We start from the raw sequence: 23,855 nt of genomic DNA, 5'->3' as shown, positions 1-23,855 counted from the left end.
TAAGCTAACAACAAACAATCAATTATAATATTTCATGTCTTTATTGAACACATCCCATGAAACATTCACAGTGCTGTAGAAAATGTAAGCAAGTGATCCATTGGATTTAATAACTGGTCAATCTTCTTTGGTAGCAATAACCTTAACCAAGTGTTTCCGGTAGCTGTGGATTAGACCAGCACAACATTCAGAAGGAATTTTGGACCATTCTTCATACAGAACTGCATCAGCTCAGCCATATTCTTAGGATGTCTGGTGTGAACGGCTCTCTTGAGGTCATTCCACATCATCTCTATTGGGTTAAGGTCTGGGCTCTGACTATGCCACTCCAAAAGGTGGATTTTCTTTTTTTGAAGCCATTCTGTAGTGAATTTACTTTGATGTTTAGGGTCAATGTCCTGCTGCATCACCCAACTTCTACTGAGCTTCAGCTGCCACACAGCCACCCTGATATTATCCTCTAGGATATCTTGATAAACTTGGGTATTAATGTTTCTCTCGATGATGGAAATCAGTCCAGGCCCCAACACAGCAAAGCAGCCCCAAATCATGATTCTGCCTCCACCGTACTTCACCGGTGGGATGTTTTCATGTTAGTATGCCATGCCCTTTTTACACCATATATAGTGAAGCGTATTCTTCCCATACAACATTAGTTTCATTAGTCCACAAAACATTTCCGAGTAGCACTGTAGAGGGCCAAGGTGGTCTTTGGCAAAATTCAGGTGCACAGCAATGTTTTTGTTGGAAAGCTGAAGCTACCTTCGTGGTGTCCTGCCATGGACACCATGCCTGTTTAAAGTTTTCCATATAGCAGACTCATGTACATAGATGATAAACAGTTCCAATTATACCTTCAAATCTTTAGATTTATTTCTAGGGTTCTTTTTACCTCATTGAGCATTCTGCGGAGTGCCCTTTGAGCCATCTTGGCTGGATGGCAACTTTTAGAGAGAGTAGCAACAGTACTAAATTGTCTCGATTTATAGACAATTTGTCTAACTGTAAACAGATAAATACCTAATACCCTTCGAGATAACTTTGTAATTTCTTCCAGCTTCATACAAAGCAACTATTCTTGATTGTTTGTCTTTTTGGTCCATGTCAGCAGATGCTTCTTGTGAATAGCAAACTCAACATTTTTGAATGATTTTATAAGTCAAAGTAGCTGTAACCCACACCTCCAATCTCATTTCATTAATTGGATGCCAGGTTTGCTAACTCCTGACTCTAATTAGCTTTTGTTGATGTCATTAGCCTAGGGATACATGTACTTTTTCCAACTTATATTGTGAATATTTGAATGATGAATTCAATATGTTCAGTAAAAGAACAATACAATAATTTGTGTGTCATTGTTAAAAACAGATTGTGTTTGTTAATTTTTGTGACAGATGAAGATAAAACCAGATTTTAAGTAATTCCAATGAATTCTAAAGGGTTCATATACTATTTATTGCCTCTGTATGTTCTACAAGAAAACATAATAACTGAACTTACACAAATTATCCTCTTCACAAGTTTACGTTCATTGATGCTCAAGAAGGCAACACACTACATGTATTTTTATTAACAAGATTTGGAAGGAGCAAGTTAATTTATTCTGACCAATCACACAGCCGGAGTAAGCGTATATAAACAGCTGCTTACCTCTGCGTAGCATTGAGAGTTTCCGGCATTTGGCCCCGCCCATTGCCCACGAACAGACCCATGCAAATGACTCGGATCATTGGGTGCATTCGCCTTCACTAGAACAGCCATTCCATCCAAACAATCTCGTTATTCAACAGAAGCTGCCACAGCATCTCATTTGTTTTTGCAGTATTGGCTGCTACCACATTAAGTGTTATATTCTTACTTTGTCTTTCTTTCTATGCTCCATTCACTGAAGCAGTTTATGGCGTGAATTTGCTTCCGCAATCTGGCTGCTACTCTCCAAGACTGCTCCTATGTTCTCTTATCTAAACTTTCCACCTGGAGTGGTCCATTGCTTCATGCCACTCAAGTTCTATTACAGCTTCATTTGAACGCGAGGGAAACAAAAGATTAACTATTTTATTAAATCATCATTCCAATGCTCCCCAATGTTTCAATCTGGTTTTCCCGCAAAGGTGATTCCTTTCAGTCTCATTACCTTGCCACACAGCTCGATTTGGGCGTTATCCATTCAGCGATTCTGTTTGTCAACTTCTAACATGAATATCAGAATCGTTTTCCCTTCCAAGTGCACTTCAGAACACAGGGGCAATCATGCAACAGCGACCTACTTCCAACAGACTAATACTCTAATTACAAATTCTTTTCAAACCAACGCAGTCATTTAGCTTCACAATACTTGCTCTGACCATTCCATAGCACTCTGCAGTTATACACAGCCTCTCTCCAAACAGACACAAGCCGAATTCGGCTCCGCAAGAGGCAAATCACGCGCCGCATCCCAACTCATTCATAAACATTCCACAAACTCATCTCGCCTCTCAGCATATGAGCTCGCCTCGCACACAGCACTGATAACACGAAGCAAGCGCTGCTACAAACTGTATAATTTATCTAATCAACAGAAACATGTTGTTTTATTCACCACACTACTGCAAACGGTGCTCCTATAGTATCCATTAAATCCAACTCTCAGGCACAAACTCCTATGATTTCATACGTCCTCGTCAAAATGAGACGAGTCACCCCTTGCCAATAATATAGTTATGAAATGACTCACATTACGTTGGAAAACAATCTACAAAGGTCCAAAGTACAAAGGTTCTATCATGTCATTGGTTCATGCTCATTTTCTTGTTATCTTGTTTAGAGTTCTGTTTGTTCATTGGTTTATGTTTCCCATGTCCATGTATTTAAGTCTCATGTTTCCATTGTATCAGTGTCAGGTATTGTTCGTTGTAACGTTTTTTGGAAGTCAAGTCAAGTCAGGTCAAGCTATGTCAGAATACCTGACCGCAAAATGAACCCAACAGTTCCGCTTCTTCGTTTACGTCAGGGGAGCTAATAATAATCCCTGGAGGAATATGTAGAGGACTTCTGCGCTCTGGCCTGCAGCCCTCAAGGACTGTTTCTGTTTTGGGCTGAATGAGCCAGTCTCCTCCATGATGCCTGATGGTTGGAATACCTACAGCCTGACTCAGTATATCGACCTTGCCTGACTGATAAGTGGTTCATTGTTCACTGTGGGGGAAGCTGATAACGAGCCAGAGTCCCACATCACAGCCGCTGAGTCAGCGTCCCACGCCACGGCCGCCGAACCAGCGTCCCATGTCACGGCCGCCGAACCAGCGTCCCACATCACGGTCCACGAGCCAGCAACCCACGGCATGGTTGACGAGCCAGCGTCCCACATCACGGTCGCCAATCCAGGGTCCCAAATCACGTCGCTGAGCCAGGGTCCCACGTCATGGTCGCCAAGCTTGCACCACCTTCTGCCCCAGATCCTGAGTCTGCTCCTTGCCATGTCACAGCCATGCCAGATTCTGCTCCATGCCATGTCACTGCAAAGCCTCAGCCTGCTCCATGCCATGTCACGGCAACGCATCAGCCTACTCCATGCCATGTCACGGCAATGCCTGAGCCTGTCACAATAATGCCTCAGTCTGTTTCACGCCATGTCACAGCCGAACCTCAGTCTGCTGAACACCATGTCACAGCCAAGCTTCAGTCTGCTCCATTCCATGTCTAAGCCAAGCCCCAGACAGCTCCATGCTATGTCACAAGCAAGCCTCTGTTCCAAGGTTCAGGACCGCCTCTACTCCGTGGTCCAGGCCCGCCTCTGCTCCACAGTCTAGGCCCGCCTCCATTCTGTGAGCCAGTGCTCACACCTGCCACAGCCAACGAGTCAGAATTCATGCCTACCATGGCCAAGTCGGTGATCCTGCCATAACATATTACCACGTCATGCCATGTAGTCAAGTCACCACAACTCATGTTGTCTGGATTTTTCTGCCTACTGAATGTTCTTGAAAAGATGTTTCAATGTTTTGTCTGCAGAACGATACAAAAACAATTTAAACTGCAGTACATTCCATTGAAATGACTGTATGTCTATCACTTACAGCCTCGTTGTCATTCCGTTCAAAAATCAAAGATGGCGCTGCTATAAATAAGGTCAATGTTTACTCATGGTTTTTGCTATCGTATCCAAGTGTTTTTAACTGCCCCATCCTTAAATACCAGTTCCTTTGCAAAGTTTGAATCATATTATGTGTGGTATGATATGAGCCGAACAGACAATACACTCTAAAATATGCAGAAGACACATCCACATCCAGTTTCCAGTATCATTCCATCATGTTTTCCTACACCAACAACTAAAAATAGTGCAGATGGGCGAAAGAACACGTCCATGATTCATTCTCCTCTTCAGAGATGTAACTTGACACCGCGCCTCTTAAAATCGGTCAGAGATATGTATCCAGACAGGCACATGAAGGTGTCCTGTGTAAGTCCACTTCACCTGTGTGACTGACTGACTGACTGAGCACCAGTGGGCGGGGCCAAGGGTGCAAAGACAAAATATAGGCTTTGCAGATGCAGATGTATTTGGTCCTTGTGACGACACAAGTTCCACAAATTCCAAATTCCAAATTTATCTCTTAAATTCTGAAAGAGGATGTGCACTTATGCACGGTGCATACTGGGTGAATCTCCCAGAAAAAGTGTCAAGTATTGTCTGTGTCATACATATTTAACCCCTAAATAAAAAAGAAAATATATGAAAGCCTATTTTAGGACCATTAAGATATTTTTACAATGTAGCACACTGAATATTCTGTAACACAAATAAATAAACACATACATATTTATAATAATTATTATAATTATTTAGTTTTATTTGTAGGTCAGATTCTGCACTTTGTGCATTTGAATGTGACAGTGTGCAGAAGATCTCTGGAGGAGCATTTGATCATTTATTCCTATACAAGACTGTGATCTATTAAACATCCTTTTCTTTAATCTTTCCTTATGGCAGTCTGATGAAGAGGTGCCTGGATATGCAGAGGCTATTGCAGAAAGTGAGTGCAGTATATTTCCATTAATCTTACCATGTGTGTGTCTTGTTATATAGCTGACACAGTAGAGGATAAATACAGGCTCATGAAGATGCCTGCTTGTTTCCACAGTGCCAGATGTCTTAAGAAGTTACATTCTGCATATAAACTATTTATTTGTATGATACAGCTGCAAATAAGTATTTGAACACCTGTCTATCAGCTAGAATTCTGACCCTCAAAGACCTGTTAATCTGCCTTTAAAATGTCCACCTCCACTCCATTTATTATCCTAAATTAGATGCACCTGTTTGAGGTCGTTAGCTGCATAAAGACACCTGTCCACCCCATACAATCAGTAAGAATCCAACTACTAACATGACCAAGACCAAAGAGCTGTCCAAAGACACTAGAGACAAAATTGTACACCTCCACAAGGCTGGAAAGGGCTACGGGAAATTGCCAAGCAGCTTGGTGAAAAAAGGTCCACTGTTGGAGCAATCATTAGAATATGGAAGAAGCTAAACATGACTGTCAATCTCCCTCGGACTGGGGCTCCATGCAAGATCTCACCTCGTGTGGTCTCAATGATCCTAAGAAAGGTGAGAAATCAGCCCAGAACTACACGGGAGGAGCTGGTCAATGACCTGAAAAGAGCTGGGACCACCGCTTCCAAGGTTACTGTTGGTAATACACTAAGACGCCATGGTTTGAAATCATGCATGGCACGGAAGGTTCCCCTGCTTAAACCAGCACATGTCAAGGCCCGTCTTAAGTTTGCCAATGACCATTTGGATGATCCAGAGGAGTCATGGGAGAAAGTCATGTGAGTCAGATGAGACCAAAATAGAACTTTTTGGTCATAATTCCACTAACCGTGTTTGGAGGAAGAAGAATGATGAGTACCATCCCAAGAACACCATCCCTACTGTGAAGCATGGGGGTGGTAGCATCATGCTTTGGGGGTGTTTTTCTGCACATGGGACAGGGCTGACTGCACTGTATTAAGGAGAGGATGACCGGGCCATGTATTATGAGATTTTGGGGAACAACCTCCTTCCCTCAGTTAGAGCATTGAAGATGGGTCGAGGCTGGGTCTTCCAACATGACAATGACCCGAAGCACACAGCCAGGATAACCAAGGAGTGGCTCTGTAAGAAGCATATCAAGGTTTATATTTGTAGTACTTAATATGTATTTATTATATATACTTGGAATAAGAAATAATAAATGTTTCTCCTGCTTCTAATTTGTCAAATTTGACAAATATTACATGTTTCTTTAGGCAAATGTCTGGGTGGGGCTGTATTTTAAATGATGAATAACATTTAAAGACATTAAGTTGAAAGTGAAATAGAAGCATTTGTTATATGTGTTATTCATTTACAACATTAACTGGTTTGCATGACATGACAATGCTATTTCCTCTATATGATTTTAATATAATAATTGTGCTTTTGTTAATATGCCACCAGGTTTTCCAGTGGAAAGCAAGAAACCAAAGGTCATCTTTGTGATCGGTATGTTAGTTGATGAAACTTCATTAGCATGTGTCGTTTATAGACAAACAACTTGTCTCGTTTGCACAGAAAGCCATATTTTATTGTGCCAAAAAGCCCAAAAAGCAATGTTTTGATGCAAACACGCACATTACAAATTATTTAAAACAGACACAATGGCAAATATTACCAAGTTTCTTTTGCAGCACAGTGTGAAGTGTGAAACTGTGGGTAGGTGAAAGCTTCTGACGTTTCAGTTTTTGGTGGCAGACTTCATCTTCGATTCATGTGCTGGATAAATGGAAAGTAGATGGGCAAGATAGTCTTTGTATACTCAGGGCATTCCTCCCCTCATGTTTGTTCAAAAGCTCTAGCCCATTGGGACGTAGTTAAGTGAACTAAAAACCAAGCTTTATGTCTCTTTGTGGGGAAAAGGAGACTCAGAACTTTTTTGAATGGAACCAGGTGGGTACAGTCTGTGTTTCTGTTCTCTGTTTAGTCCCAAATTGCTAAGTTAATGAGTGAGATACAGCGCTTGGAAACTTCAAGGAATGTCATTAATTTCTTACCCTCTTGTTGTGCCAACCCTGTATGCTGTTATTTTGTCTGTGGATCACAAGAGGAGAATGTTTAAAGTGCTCTAAACACAGCCTATCTTTAGGGCTGTCAGTTGATTAAAAGATGTAATCAATTTAATTACATGATGTGCCAATTAATTAAACAAATTAATCACAATTAAATAAGATAATATTTATTAAATATTTACTGAGAAAGGATACTAAATAAATATAATGTATTAACTATTTAAATCATTATAAATATAATAATATAGAATGAGTATAATAATTCAGACAATTTAAATACATAACATCATGTTCAGTACATTTGTGCCAGCAGACAAGTAAAGATTATAGACAATACAAAAAGTGGCTTCAAACACACCCCTATTATTTGCCTACTTCCCCCTGCACTATTTAAAATTTTTGGTCTATGTACTCATCAGACAGACGCTTTTGGTTGTGTTGCTTCTCACTAGTTTTCATCGTTTCTAGTCATAAGCGCATTGCTTTTAGGACACTATCAATTTTAACATAGTTTGAAACTTTGAAAAACTAATCTCTAGATCCCTTTTGTTGTGCTCTGTTCAGCTGCCTTGAGTGCATCAGTGGAGGGTTGTGCATCCTGCTCTCGTTAGTTGGACAAGGCGTGTTGCCTGTACAGCTGGAGTTGCGCTGACTGCCCCCTACTGCCACATATTCATAAAAACATCAGTGTACATCAAGCTTGAATTGGTCTGGTTGTAGCAACATACCTTATCACAGAATTTACGTACGGGTCAGGGGCATGATTAAGTGTATACTTTTTATTAATGCAATATTTTTCATATAATTATAGGAATATTCCGTGTTCCACACAAGTTAAGCTCAATCAATAGCATTTGTGACATAATATTGATTACCATAAACATTTATTTCGACTTGCCCCTCCTTAAAAAAAAAGTTCAAATCTGAGGCACTTACAATGGAAGTGAATGGGGCCAATCTGTAAACCTTTCAAAAGTATAGTCACAAGACATAAACAATATTCATGTTCACATGATTTTAGTGGGATAAAATCACTAACTAACATTTTCTGTGTAAAGTTATAGTCATGATGATATAATGTCAACAAACCCTAAAACAACTGTAAAAATGACAATTTAAACAAAATTACAGCTCAAATAATACATGAATTTGAACAGAAGAATGAATATAAGAGCTTTTATACAGTTATAAGCTTCACATTTCTGCCCTACAAATATTGGCTCCAAATATCACTTCCATTGTAAGAGCCTCACTGTCACCTCCACATACTGTAATCCACATACATTATGCCACAAATGCTGTTGATTGGTCTTAACTTGTATTAAACCCAGAATATTCTTCTAATTGCACAAAATGACCTAGTGGCCATGGTTGTCTTATAGAAATAAAGCTGACAAGTCCTATAGACTACTTTTATGTCATGTATTTTACGTATGGAAAAGAGCTGCGTAAAGATTTCTCCTTTTGTGTCCAGCCGAAAAAGTAACCGCAAATAATGTCAGAATTTTAATTCCTTTAATGGTATTCTGAATATGCCTGTACCAAACTGAGATGTTAAAGACATAGTGAAAGATTTATCAACTCTGTACCTGCACAGTGGTACCTGTCACGAAAAAGAATGTTTAAAGATTGAACTTAATATCCAGACTCATTTAAAGCACCTTCAAGGGTGTTCTACACCTTTGCTGTTTTTTCTTCCAATAAATCAGATATTGGCATTGGATGTTTCAAAAAGCATTCCTTAAAAGTGTGAAAACATTGCTGCCAAATCCATGTAATGAGTGTAATGGACAACATCTGTGGCTTGTGGAGGACTCTGTAGGAGGATGGGGATGTCTGTAGGCTGTTTGGAAAAATAAGGGTTGCCCTGGGCTGTGTGAAGAATCTTAATGAAAGCCTATGGGAGTTTGGTCAGACGGTAGGGGCAGGGTGGGTTAGTGTTAGTCTGAGCTGCACATGATAAGATATTTGCTGACACCCCATCTCACATCTCCCCAGAGAGTCAATTACTTAGGCTCTGGCCCTTGTTCCCCTGTATCTAGAGCAATCTCTGCTGACTCTCAGTGCCTCAATTTTCTCTCATTTTTTCACAGTATCTATTTCTCGGGTTCTCAGCTGTCTGTAACAGTTTGTATTTGTGTGGGTTGTTTTGTCAAGGTGGTCCGGGATCAGGAAAGGCTTTGCAGTCAGAGAAGATCGAGGAGCGATACAGTTTGAAACGCCTTTGTCCTGGAGATATCCTGTGCAGAGAGCTGCAGTCGCACAGCGAAAGGGGACGGTTCCTCCGAGACCTCTTGGAAAGAGGAGATCAGCTTCCTGAGGTTCACAATCATATTAAAGTCCATTACTACAAATTACAATGATCTGCTTCACCATCACTGTGCAACAAACACAGGACAACAAGGATCCACTAATTTGATATCAATCTATGTAGTAGGGTGATTGGTTAGGGTTGAGGAAGGGTTGCTGCGGGACTCTAAATAAACCCAGCGTATGAATGTTGTATTTGAATCTTGCGAGAAGTGCAATTTGCGATGATGTCATCGAAATGCTGTAGCGTCATGGAATGTTAAACCAATTGGATTGGGTTCAGATTGCTCCAATCAGTGTTGATAGTCCTCCATATTTGGGCAGGGAGTCATGTGATCAATTACTCTAATTACATATGGCCACCAGGAGATGGTGCCAGGTACATGACACAGACTCAGGCTGCATCCAAAACCCAATAGCTGCCTTGCTACCTCAGTGACCTATCTGTCAGTGACTTAACAGACAGCGTTTGCATACGAAGGTATGTCTAGAAACTGGTTTTGGAGAGGCTTTCTATGCAGAGCAATGTCAAATCGTTGCTAGGATACTAGCATTCATTAATTCCAACATAACCACAAAGGTCTGATAATCTAGAACAAATTCAAGAACGTTTTGGTGATAACCAAGCATATATTTAATAACTGCAATACTACTTTCTCGCTAAAAATAGAATCAAAAGTTGGCTGGCATTTTTATTCTTCAGTCAAACCGATCTGGATCTGCATGTACAGGATTGTGGAATTTGTGCAGTGAAGGATACATCTATCTGAAGTCACACCCACATAGTTTCCCCAGTAAAACTCGCAGGACAAAGGTGGATAAGATTAATTAGACAACTGCAACTTATATTGGGTCAAATTTGACTGTATTTACTGAAGTTAGCTTGGTATGTCTATTAGAGTCAGATTCCCTCTGTTCACCGCTGTGTTATATCTGCACAGGTACTGACATGTCATTACATATTCTACCACCACATATATTTTAAACACAGTTAATTAAGCAGGGATTTCAATGTCCATAGTTATGTTTCTGTTTAACCCAGGTTAGATAAGGTCAGGTTATCTAAACTCCCTCATCATTTAGAGGAAAGGCTCTTGTTGTTGTTTTATTTGTCAACGGAGTCCGCTGAGGTTTGTATGTGGCTCATAGATTCATTGAGAATTAATCAGATGATTTGTTACAGAGCTGTTGCCTAGCAACATGACTATCATTAAAAGCTGTGAACTACTTTTAGTTGAGTTCCCAGACATCCGACTTCTACTACAAATATGTGTTTCACTTTTTGAGTACGTGTTCTAACCACTGCATTTTGCATTCAGCCTTTCTGATTAATGATGTGCATATAATGTATGTTTCTACATTTGAAGTGTCTCATCTGTGTGTGTGTGTGTGTGTGTGTGTGTGTGTATGAAGAACACACTGCTGGATCTGTTGTGTGAGTCCATGGCATCTACTGTACGTCAGGGGAAGGGCTTTCTGGTCACTGGCTTCCCGAAAAATGTAAAACAGGCTCAAGAATATGAAGACAAGGTCAGTGTTCTTCAGGAAACAACAAAATCACAGAGAGCCGTGCCAAGATTTCCTGCAGTAGTCGATGGCGTACCTTTAAATTTAGCACATCTTACTGCATAGTGCTGGGCAAATGGACAGGAGGTCAAACAGTAGCATTTAGGAAAATGGACACATTGTCATTTTTGAATAGTGGAATTAATACCACTAATCTAATAACTTAAAATATTGGAAATAAAAGACTCATGACCAACTGTTCAGTAAGCTATTACAGGTGATATACTGTTAAGGCTGCACTCAGTAAAGAAAAAAAAATTCCTCCTAAAGAAATGAATGGTAATTTTGAAACCCATGTATAAAATCATGACCTTTCACTTAAGATAAAGACTCCTGTCATAATAGCAATCTTATAAAATGCTTTATTCTACAAGGAGAGGGTCCCCTCATGGAGGCTGCCATGTTGAGATCACATGACCAGTCTAATACTACTTTCTTAATCTCAGTAACCATCCTGGTATTGGAAACTTTAACTATTGGATTAAATTAATCATGACTGACTGCAATTAGTGAATTACAATGGCATCAGTAACTGAAAATGAATGTGTTGGAATGATGCTGCATCCAGGCCCCTAGCGGTCAGTGTAAACCGGCCATGACGATGTAATCAAAAATTGACTGAGTACACCTATAAGACAGGTTAAACTGGAGTGTTTAGTGTAGCATGACCACTTTAGTAGGAAATTGTAATACATTAAAATAAATAGCAGAAAAAAAAGATGATTGACCTCATTCTTAACCCCAGGTGAACTCATCTTTTAAAATAACTTTAAAAATGCAATAAATGATTGACAGAATTGAACAATCTGCTTCAGAATACTGAAGTATTAAAATGTTACAACTTTATTTTTGTGTAATCCTGACATCCAGACTGACACCAAATGAATTAACACCTGCACAGACTCATTCAAAAACCTGTAATCACAGTAAGTTGCATATGTGTGTGTGTTTCAGATAGGGCAGCCTGATATAGTGCTGTTACTGGAATGTTCTGCAGACATCATGAGCAGACGTCTGCAGCAGAGGGCCAGCTGCAGTCTGCACACTAAAGAAGCTCGAGACAGAGACACTCGCCGTAGAGTGGATGGATTCTGCAGTCTGGTCAATCCAGTGGTCAGTCACTATAAACACAGAGAAATCCTACACAAGGTGAGCTCAGTTTGAGCTAGGTTAAGAACTAACCTATATCTAGAACCAAATCATGAATCCAGCTGAGATGTTTCAATTTAATGTGTGATCCGAATGGTGCATTCTGATTGGCTGCTCTGACCTTAATTTCAAAGGGAACATTTTAGCATCAACACCTGAATACGCATGATGTTGCTCCAGTACTTGCATCTCAACCTATAACATGTTTCCTCTCAGTTAAGTATAATTTTGACTACACAAAGCACCACAATGTTAGCCAGAATTGGGTCTGTCGTGTCACCAAGTTTTCACTCTGTCAAATCAAGGTAAGTGGCTCAGGGATCTGACTGGCCCTAGTGCATCTGATTTCTATTTGAAATATTCTCTGATCTTTTTTAAATGGAAGCAGTCTTTTAAGTCTGAGTGGATGAAGATAAATCCTTTGCCCAAATGCAAGCTAGCTAAGAAATATTGACATACAGTATAAAGCAGGATTTAGTCAATCAGACAAGTTCTGCCAGTGCAAGGACCAAAATCCAGACTTAGCCCTTCCAAAAAGTACAGTGGCTGTAACATGGTACAATAAAGGTATCAGATGGTAATACCATTGTAGGGAATAAAGGAATTGTGACATTTAGAAGTGAACTTTAAATTGCCCTCATTCTCACACCATTATATGTAAGGACATTTGGTATGCTAAATTTAGAAGGGAATTTAGGGTCTTGAAATATGTGAGCTATGAGCTAAATTAAACTGTCCTTATTGTACCTTATTAGGTAATGAAATGTATAATGGAATTAGTTGCTTTCGACAACCATTATAAATGAGATAAATAAAAAATATTTGTCTTAATAGATTCTCCACCATTGAAATCATAATACAACGTATAGCTGCATCAGCTCACAATTTCTACTATAAGGAATTAGCTTTATTAAATGAATTATGATTAATTCACTTATTGGAGTGATATTATTTTCATGGCTTATTGAAAATAATATCACAGGTATTAAGGTACAGCTTTGAAATTAAATCTTTTAGAAACAGGGATGAGATTATTTATCAAAATATACCACAGTCAATCATCTTTGAAAACAGACAAACTTTATTACTATTCTAAACATAAATCTAACACATTTATATACATGAGACAGGTTGGGAAGAAGAGTGACAGAATGTGAAATAAAGGATCAGTACAGTGAAAATGAACTTTATGGAGTCTGTTGACAATACTTTAAGAACCATTTATACTTCTTTGAGTCTACATCGATTTCCTATCGGATTACCCAAAGTATTTAACAAATACTCCAGCACTTTGAGCACAATATTGGAGATGTACTTGCGTGTCTTTGGTGTTTCCTTGCGTTCTTTGTGTTGCTTGGTTCTTGGTCGAAAGTTCGTTCCATCGATGTTTTGGATCTCTGTATGAATGATGATTTTGTCTGTATGAATTATGGGGTTATCTTTGAAGCGAGGCCATAGAGAGTGATGAGATTTCTCGGGACATCGAGTCCAGAGCTTTCTTGGACCTCACAAGGCATGGACATCTTACTGGTCAGCTGAGCGACCAGCACGTGCAGGCAGAAGAGAGAAGAGTGAGGAGCCCCCAGAGCCAAGAGAAGAGAAGATGAAAAGGCAAGAGGAGAAGAGACAAGAGAGCTTGTTCTTCCTATTCAGAAATATTTGAACTGAAATTGGCCGCAACCCCAAAGATGTCCTGCGCCAATCAGACGTGACTTTTCAGAGCCACATGGTCAACTGGGCTGTCCTTTCGGACAGTTGATTTATAGTCCGTTGTTCCAGAGTCTTAAAAATGTCCCTCTCAAAAATAGTGCATATTTAATCATGAGCTTTTATATCTTGAGAATGGTACAAGAGACATGATATTCGTTGTCATCAGCTTTCTCTGCATACACCAGTGAATGCTTACATACTAAACATTAATTTTTTTATGGATGTTATACGTGTAGGTAACAAAACATAAAAATCCCTTGTTACAAATTCATATTGGTTTTACACATCATTGTATTATATCAAGTTAAGCCTTAAAGTTACCATTCTTAGTAGAATGAGATGAATCATACAAAATGAAAGATTATATTTATCAATTATAGGCGATTGCACATCGCTACACACACTTTAAAGAGGTCCATCAGTCTATAATCATTAATTTGTCAGGTACAAACATTACCACAGTTCAAAGTGATTTTCAGCATTATCTAGCAAGGCTAGATTAAGATGAAATGTCCTAGAGTTGTGCAAATCTGATGGTCCTTGTAACCTTACACAGAACAGCCTGGTTTAACTGTGTGGGGGTTCTAGCTGAAGGTCTGTGATTTATGACTTTGAAACATTCCAAACTGAAAAACTGGGGTTTTCCTAGTTTCAAATCATGTTGCTGGAATTCTTCCGCATACAGGTGAAACTCGAAAAATTAGAATATCGTGCAATAGTTCATTAATTTCAGTAATTCAACATAAAAGGTGAAACTAATATATTATATAGACTCATTACAAGCAAAGTAAGATATTTCAAGCCTTTATTTGATATAATTTTGATGATTATGGCTTACAGCTTATGAAAACCCCAAATTCGAATCTCAGAAAATTAGAATATTACATGAAATCAATAAAAAAAGATTTTAAATACAGAAATGTCGGCCCTCTGAAAAGTATAATCATGTATATGTACTCAGTACTTGGTTTGGGCCCCTTTGCATTAATTACTGCCTCAATGCGGCGTGGCATGGACGCTATCAGCCTGTGGCACTGCTGAGGTGTTATGGAAGACCAAGATGCTTCAATAGCGGCCTTCAGCTCTTCTGCATTGTTTGGTCTCATGTCTCTCATCTTTCTCTTAGCAATGCCCCATAGATTCTCTATGGGGTTCAGGTCAGGCGAGTTTGCTGGCCAATCAAGCACAGTAATACCATGGTCATTGAACCAGGTTTTGGTACTTTTGGCAGTGTGGGCAGGTGCCAAGTCCTGCTGGAAAATGAAGTCAGCATCTCCATAAAGCTTGTCTGCTGAAGGAAGCATGAAGTGCTCTAAAATGTCCCGGTAGACGGCTGCATTGACTCTGGACTTAATAAAGCACAGTGGACCAACACCAGCCGATGACATGGCTCCCCAAACCAACACAGACTGTGGAAACTTCACACTGGACTTCAAGCATCTTGGATTGTGTGCCTCTCCATTCTTCCTCCAGACTCTGGGACCTTGGTTTCCAAATGAGATGCAAAATTTGCTCTCATCAGAAAAGAGGACTTTGGACCACTGAGCAACAGACCAGTTCTTTTTTCTTTAGCCCAGGTAAGACGTTTGACATTTGAAGCCCATGTCCAGGACCCATCAGTGTGTGGTGGCTCTTGATGCAGTAACTCCAGCCTCAGTCCACTCCTTGTGAAGCTCCCCACACATTTGAATGGCCTTTTCCTGACAATCCTCTCCAGGCTACGGTCATCCCTGCTGCTTGTGCACCTTTTTCTTCCACACTTTTCCCTTCCACTTAACTTTCTATTAATGTGCTTTGATACAGCACTTTGAGAACATCCGACTTCTTTTGCAATTACCTTTTGAGGCTTTCCCTCCTTGTGGAGGGTGTCAATGATGGTTTTCTGCACAACTGTCAGGTCAGCAGTCTTCCCCATGATTGTGAATTCAACTGAACCAGACTGAGAGACCATTTAAAGGCTCAGGAACCCTTTGCAGGTGTTTAGCTGATTAGAGTGTGACACTTTGAGCCTACAATACTGAACCTTTTCACAATATTCTAATTTTCTGAGATTCTGAATTTGGGGTTTTCATAAGCTGTAAGCCATAATGATCAAAATTATATCAAATAAAGGCTTGAAATATCTTACTTTGCTTGTAATGAGTCTATATAATATATTAGTTTCACCTTTTAAGTTGAATTACTGAAATTAATGAACTTTTGCACAATATTCTAATTTTTCGAGTTTCACCTGTATATAATCTTACTACATAGTACTTTGATAAATGTGATGATACTGAATCTACCATGGTACATGAAGGTGTCTCAAAGAAAACAATGGTACTACCATATACTGAAAACCCTAATAAGTTGACTTAATTACATTGAGAAAAGTTTACTCAATCAATAGTAACAAAATCTCCAAAACTTGTGTAATTAAGTTCACTTAACTTAATGTTCATATAGAATTAACTTAAGTAGTTAAGGTAACTAGATGCAAGTTGACTAAACTCAACTTCACTATTTAAATATTGTTGATTCTACTTAATACCTTTAATTGAATTGACTCAAATTTAAATCATACAAAAACATAGCTCAAATAAATTCTCTTTGAATTCCTAATAATAACAACAACAATTTAAATGTCCCCATACGTTCCCTTTGACCAAGGAAACAATTAAATAAAGCGCAAGGGATTATGGTTATTTTGGCACATTGCCTCAATTTTGTACTCAATAGTACACTGTAAAAAATTAAAAGTTGCAAGGCATTTTTGAGTTTACTTGACTTCAGGCAAATTATTTTTACCACCTTAACAATTATAGCTGGATTTTAAGTTACAACTGAATAAAATAAGATCTGCGAACTAAGATCTTTGACATAAGATCATGTATGAACCCCAAGAGACCAAATAGTTGGTCTAACTTAAAGATGATGTAGGTTACTAAGTAAGTATTTAAAACTTTTAGAAGTAGAGTCGTCTATATAAATAAACTTCAGAGCGAACACTATGATGGTGACTAACTAAAACACAAATTTTAACTGCAAAAACGAAAATTTAGAACACAAAGACCGTGACTCCAGCCAGGTCTTCAAAGCAACCAAATCGGCCCGGTTTCTAGGGTGGGTAGAGTCACGTTGGGTTAACCTCCTCGTGGTCTCTATAATGTGGTTCTCGCTCTCAGTGGGGCACGTGGTGAGTTGTGCGTGGATGCTACGGTGAATAGCGTGAAGCCTCCACACATGCTATGTCTCTGCGGTAATGCGCTCAAAAAGCCACATGATAAGATGCACGAATTGACAGTCTCAGACGCGGAGGCAACTGAGATTCGTCCTCCACCACCCGGATTGAGGCGAGTCACTACGCCACCACCAGGACATAGAGGGCGTTGAGAATTGGGCATTCCAAATTTGGAAGAAAATGGAAGGAAAAAAAATAAGAGCAAAAACGTCTTTGATTCAAAACAGATTTACAAATTGACATGTCTCATAAGTCAGCACGCTTTGACCAAACACACTTAAATAAATTCAAGCACAGGGGATTGTGGGTAATGTCTTCAGCCACAATGCTTCTCCAGTGGGCATGCTCAGTAGCAGGTGCAACAATGTGTACATAGTGCTCAGCCTTACAAGGTTCCCCGGATTTTGACCCTTGAATTTGCAAGACCTTTCCATGACTTTAACAAATAAATAACATCCTTAGATATGAGTCGAAATCAAAGATTTAAATCCCCAATTTCCTGATTTTCTGTGGTAGAGCCTGGCTTTATAGACTTACAACAGTAACATTTAAACTTCCATTTCACAGGAAAACATTTTGCCAACTAGTATGGTAAGGCCAATATATAATAATATACAATTCAACATCTGATTAAAATTGTACTTCTGTAATGTACTTGTGTTATGTACAAATTTACATTTTAAGAAAATATTCCTAGTCAAAGAATCGTGAGAGGAGGAGGGGTGTTGGAGGATCAGTGATCAAACTGAGCATGCTCAAAAGCCTGCATGTTCTACCTTCACCACCAAACATGACATTGTATGTGCTCACCGTTTAAAAATGTAAGTTGCTCTGACTTAAATGGCATAAAAGTTGGCTTAATTGATTGTTTTAAGAAAACTCACTTTTTATGACATTAGATAGTTCAAATCAACTTTTAAAATTGAGCTTATCTGACAAAATTGTTTACAATGTATGAGTTGTTTACACTTAATATCTTATGTCTATGGAGTTTCAAGAAAAATAAGTTCAAGAAATATAGATATTTGAGTTGTGAGCCAAAACTTGACATTTCAAGTAATATTTAATCAAGACAACTTGATTTTTCCATTAATGACAACATTAGGGTTTACAGTGTGGTACATGCTAAAGAACCATGATAGTACCATTAATAAAATCTTAAAATTCATGGAGATTTCTATAGTGAACAGAATTAGCCTAGTTATGTTCATTCATTGAACTACAATTCAAGGACATTTTTGTCCTATTATGTGTGCACCAATCAGTTAAATCTGTTCATTCCAAAGATAAGAGACACAGAAATTATAATTTGTCCAAGCAATATCCTGTACATAAAATCATATTAAATCACAAAAAAGTCATGGATATTTATTAGACAAAAGGTGTGGGAACACTGTGGTTCTGTAAGAGTAGGAGTGTGAAAAGACCAATTCTCACAAAGATAGTGATTTCTTACATTATTTTTGTACTATTTGTAGCAAAGCAGCTTGTCTTGCGGTAATGAGCTATAGACTTTAATTTACACAAAATGTGTTTGCTACCCTATCTTCACATCTGATGATTCAGTGATGGCTATAAGCAAAAAATCGTCCGACAAGTGTTCATTTTACTGACTAGTTTTCCACAGCACTCGCTACATGAAGATGCATCTTCTCCAGTGTGTGTCTTCTCTTCATACATTCAGAGTGGCTGCATGTTTTTAGATTTAGTGCTATATGACAGTTCTCCTGTGGATTGATGCCCTACTTTTCAGCTCAAGATTTCTAACAGCCATTCCTGTCTGTGTTTGTTTAGATTGATGCTGAGCAGCTACCGGAAGATGTCTTTGAGCAGATCTGTCTGGTCTTGGACTCCTGCTAGAGATTTTGGAATCGCACTGCCCCCTGGAGGACTCAACCACCACCTACAGATCTAATGCAGACTGACTTGCATTAACCATTTACACTACTGTTCATCACACACTCACATAACAGCTTCTGTCAAGTCCACTTGAAAAACCACCAACCAGCTACAGGCGCCCGGTGACCTTTCATTTCACGCCAACCTCCTTCACTGTATATACCAGCGTATTAAATCTACCCATGGCACACCAATTGTGTTTCTCTTTTGGTATTGAACATTTATGCTAAATGCTATTAAGTGGTTCAGCTCTGCTCTGTACATGTTGTGTACATTCACAATATGTTTATTACTAAATGTACTAAACATGTTTAGTATTTACTGCAGTCTGATAGAAAGTTATACTGTCACTTAACCAGTATTTTAACCTTGAGCGCTGGAATGAGCGAAACAGATCGGGATGAAAGAACCAGCAACTGGAGAGCATTTTTATAAATAATTTATGTAATTTCATGCTTTATATTGTGCCAAGCATGCCACAATAGTAATTTATTGCCATTGTATACTTAATTAAATGCAGGAATGCAGTGGTGGACAGTAACGAAGTAAATGTAATTCGTTACTGTACTTAAGTAGCTTTTTTGCGTATCTGTACTTTACTGAAGTATTTAAATTTGGGGAGACTTTTACTTTAACTCCACTACATTTCAAAGTCAAATATCTTACTTTTTACTCTACTACATTTTCAAAATCAGTCGTTCCTTTTTATTTATGAGTGGATAAAAACGTAACTGTTCAAACGAGCCACCAATCACAATACAGCGCGCGCGCTTTGATTTGAACTTGTCTTGGCGGCATCTACTAAGAGCGAACTAGGGGTGCGTTTCCCAAAAGCGTAGTTATCATCATAGTTCAACGAGTCGGTGTTTCCCGAAACCATCGTTCCAACGAACATTCGCAAACAGCATCGCAGAATTGTGTGGTTGGAACGATCGACAGCTCTCAACCTGTGGTTAGAAGCAGAGTTTATTGTTATTATAACATGTGGGCTTAAATTATTATCTTGAGCCAAATAAGCAAGATGACATTCAGTACAATCAGTATCTTTTATTTAGAAGACATACAAATGTCCTTTATGTCTTTTAGTTTGTCAATAGATTTAAAGCACCGTTTTTGAAGAGTGCGCATGTGTGAACGTGCTCTAGTGCGTAAGAACGAGCCTATGATTGAATCTGGAAATAAAGCAAATAACTGAGAAAAATATGAGATAGTCTTCAGACGACATGTCCGTAATTTATAGCAAAACATCTAGCATTAATTCGATCACAAACAGATTCATTAAAAGTAGTTTTTACTCCACCACATGTGTGACATCATTAACCAACGTGGTTGAACAACCAATTTGCGACAATACGGTTTCGGGAAACAGTCGTGACTAGCAAGTTGATTTCACAACAGTGCATCGTACTACGGTAGTGGAGCAGCAAGTTACGTCGTTGTATGGGAAACGAACCCCAGAGCCGTTAAACATGAGAGTTGCGAACATAGACGGTTGCGACAGTGATCTCGCCGCCGCGCGGTCACGTGATTCGTGTAGCTCTCAATAGTTCCAAACAAATTGCGTTGCCAACGATTTTAAGCGGGGCAGAGAGCAGCAGCTATTATTGCAGCAATTATCGGTAAATATTGACGCATAATGTACATTGCTTATTATGTTGACACTGAAATGACTTGCATATAATAGCATTTTTTTTCTGGGGAGTAGCAGAAACACTGCATTAATACGTTTTTGTGTTTAATTTTGGAGGAAATTGGTTGCTCCCATAACATAGAATATATATATATATTCTATGTATGTGTGTAATGTGTCATGCTGTGTATATATATATATATATATATATATATATATATATATATATATATATATATATATATATTTATATTTAATGGCGTTGTGCAGGTTTATGTGAATGTATCATAACATTAGGATGTTAATAATTATGACCATAGACACTTGAGAAAAATATATACAGTAAATACTGTAAATGTATTATACCTTATGGGAACAGTCCCCTTCCCTCCAAAATTAAACACACAAAAAATGTATTCAATTCAAATATATATATATATATATTTATTTCATCTGACTAATTAACATCATTTTATTAATAGATTGGTGTGCTAAGAGTGACATTAGTCTTCATGTAGACTGAGTTAAGCAAGAGACTTTTGACAAATTATAATAGGACATTATGGCCATAAAAAATCATAGTACTTGGATACTTAAGTACATTTGAAGGCAAATACTTTTGTACTTTTACTCAAGTGAATGTTTAAAGGCAGCACTTCTACTTTTACTTGAGTAATATTTTACCTTGAGTATCTTTACTTTAACTCAAGTACATGGTATGTGTACTTCGTCCACCACTGCAGGAATGACTGAGCAAGAGGAAACGGTTATAGTCTGGGTACAGGTATTATAAATGTGTTCATTTCACAATGAGGTCTGATAACTGTATTCTTCCTTATCAAGCAGAGTGAAATAAAGACATTTCATCTGTTTATGTGTTTGAATTTTTCTTCAGAGAGTAACAGAGCACTAATGTTTTCATCGAGGTTAATGGTTTGTGTGGGAAAGGAGACTGTACAAATTATTCAAGTCATTTCTCAGCTGTAAAATTGAAGCAGTAAACTATTTTTGAGCATCATCAAACATAAAATCACAAATTTAATTTTAAAATGGTTTTCACAATCACTTCCCTACCTTACATTGGTCAAACAAACAGGTAGTCCCGTCCAAAATCACACCATTGGCTGAGAACCGCCTCCAAGTGTTCTGATTGGATAACACGCGTGGGCTACGGTCACATGTGTTAGCGGTTTTCAGGGCCTAGATCCGTCACACAGGTGTGAAACCTCAGTCGAGAAATGCATCAGATTTAGCTTTGGCTTTAAAATGAGAATCAGTGAAGACAATATTATGAATTTATGACTACATATAATCTCTACATAATATCTTATTGACAAATTTTTTTTTTATGCAAATAGATTAAATGTTGTTAAAGTAAACAATAAAAAAAATTAAGTCAAGTCAACATTTATTTGTATAGCACATTTAAAAACAATAGAAGTGGATCCAAAGTGCTTTACAAATCAATCAATAATATTCAACGACAGAATGATATACATGCAAATAAAAGAAATAATAATAATAAATAAAACAAATTAAAAACTGCATCAAGTATTTACTTAATTGAACATATTAAAAGACCTATTCAAATGCTGAAGAAAATAAATGTTGTTTTCAAAGAGGATTTAAAAATGGCTATTGAAGAAGCTGACCTCACATGGTAAGGGAGAGTTTAGCACCCACCACAGAGAAAGCATGATCACCCTCGGATGTATAGCGATAATGAGTAACACTCAAAAGAATTTGATGAGAAGACCTGAGTGCTCTGGTGGGGGAGTAAGGGACAAGATCATCACTAATGCATTTGGGTATGAGACCATATAGTGTCTTGTAAGAATTTAGCAGAATTTTTAAATCGACCCTGAGTTTAACGGGAAGCCAGTGTAGAGATGCTAATATAGGGATAATGTGATCCCTCTTTCTTGACCCTGTTAAAAGCCTAGCTGCTGCATTTTTAAAAAGCTGCAGGTGGGATAACGCTGTTTGAGGGCGGCCAATGGACAAAGAGTTACAATAATCTAACCTCGATGAAATTAGTGAGTGGATCACATTTTCCAGGTCTTTGCTGAAAAGAAAATGTTTGACTGTATTGATCGATCTCAGGTGGAAAAAGTTACCCTTGACAATGACACTTATTTGGTTATTAAAATTGAATGATAAATCTAAAATCTTTCCAAGACTTCTTACATGATCTTGTACATTCGATTACAGAGGAGCTAACTGGGCGGCCAGGTAAGGAGGACATAGTGGAACCTAAAATCAGAACTTCAGTTTTACTTTCGTTTAATTGAAAAAAATTGTTTGCCTGCCAATGTTTAATATCTTCCAAGCAATTTAGGATGTTATCAAATGAACACTTCTTGTCTAAGCTCACTGGTAAGTAAAATTGGGAACTGTCAGCATAACAGTGATAGGATATGCTGTACTTCTGGAAAATAAAAATAGAGGGGAAAAAAAGAGGAAAAAATAGAACAAAGGATATATTAAGGGTCCTAAAATTGAACCCTTGAGGGATGCCACATTGTAACTGAGCTGATGTAGAAGAGAAATTCCCTTCATTTACAGAAAATATCCTATCTTTTAGATAGGAGGGAAACCACTGGAGGGCCATGCCCTGGATGCCAACCCCACAATCGAGAGGATTGAGAAGAATGCTATGGTCGATAGTTTCAAATGAGGCACTAAGATCTAATAAGACTAAAACAACATTTGAATCCATGGAGAGAGAAAATATCATTAGTAACCTTGAGCAATGCAGTTTCAGTGCTGTGCAAGGGTCAGGAACCAGACTGAAATGTGTCTAAAATGTCAAATGTATTGAGAATAGACAGCTTTATTAAGATCTTAGAAATAAAAGGCAATCTATAATTACTGTGTATTGCTGGATCCAAAGAAGACTTTTTTTTAACAAAGGATGTAGAATTGCATGCTTAAAACTGCTAGGAACAACTCCATTAGCTAAGGAGCTGTTAACTATCGCCATCACACTAGAACTAATAGTAGTAAAAACGTCTTTAAAAAGTTCCATAGTATATCCAGCTTGTAACTGGACTCCATCTTGGAAACTACGTCTGCTAACTGTTCTGACGAAACTGGTTCAAAGTGAGTCAGGGAGCTGGGTGGGGAAGGTATTATTGGTTGATCCACCTTTAATATGTTCGATTTTGTGAGTAACAATTAAAAAAAAAATCACAGGTCTCTTGAGAAGCATCCAAAAAAGCATTTCTCATAGGGTTTGAGAGAGAATGGATAGTATTTAACAATACTTTTGGTCGATTTGCAGTATCAGATATC

At 38.3% G+C, this 23,855-nt stretch overlaps 1 protein-coding gene across 1 annotated transcript in view; it reads left to right on the top strand.

The window, feature by feature from the left end:
* ak5 (adenylate kinase 5) overlaps positions 1–20,676 on the top strand; it is a 113,991-nt gene extending 93,315 nt beyond the window's left edge. The window contains exons 9-14 of the mRNA XM_052134509.1: positions 4,976–5,018; positions 6,470–6,514; positions 9,235–9,398; positions 10,801–10,917; positions 11,908–12,102; positions 18,827–20,676. Of these exons, the coding sequence (XP_051990469.1) occupies positions 4,976–5,018; positions 6,470–6,514; positions 9,235–9,398; positions 10,801–10,917; positions 11,908–12,102; positions 18,827–18,892 (630 nt within the window). The 3' untranslated portion in view covers positions 18,893–20,676. The remainder of the gene's footprint in view (positions 1–4,975; positions 5,019–6,469; positions 6,515–9,234; positions 9,399–10,800; positions 10,918–11,907; positions 12,103–18,826) is intronic.
* Positions 20,677–23,855: the final 3,179 nt, after the last annotated feature.

Source organism: Xyrauchen texanus, chromosome 9 (genome assembly GCF_025860055.1).
Source record: "Xyrauchen texanus isolate HMW12.3.18 chromosome 9, RBS_HiC_50CHRs, whole genome shotgun sequence".
NCBI lineage: Eukaryota > Metazoa > Chordata > Actinopteri > Cypriniformes > Catostomidae > Xyrauchen > Xyrauchen texanus.
Note: the sequence above shows the minus strand (reverse complement) of the source record. Positions and strands in the feature narration are given on the sequence as shown.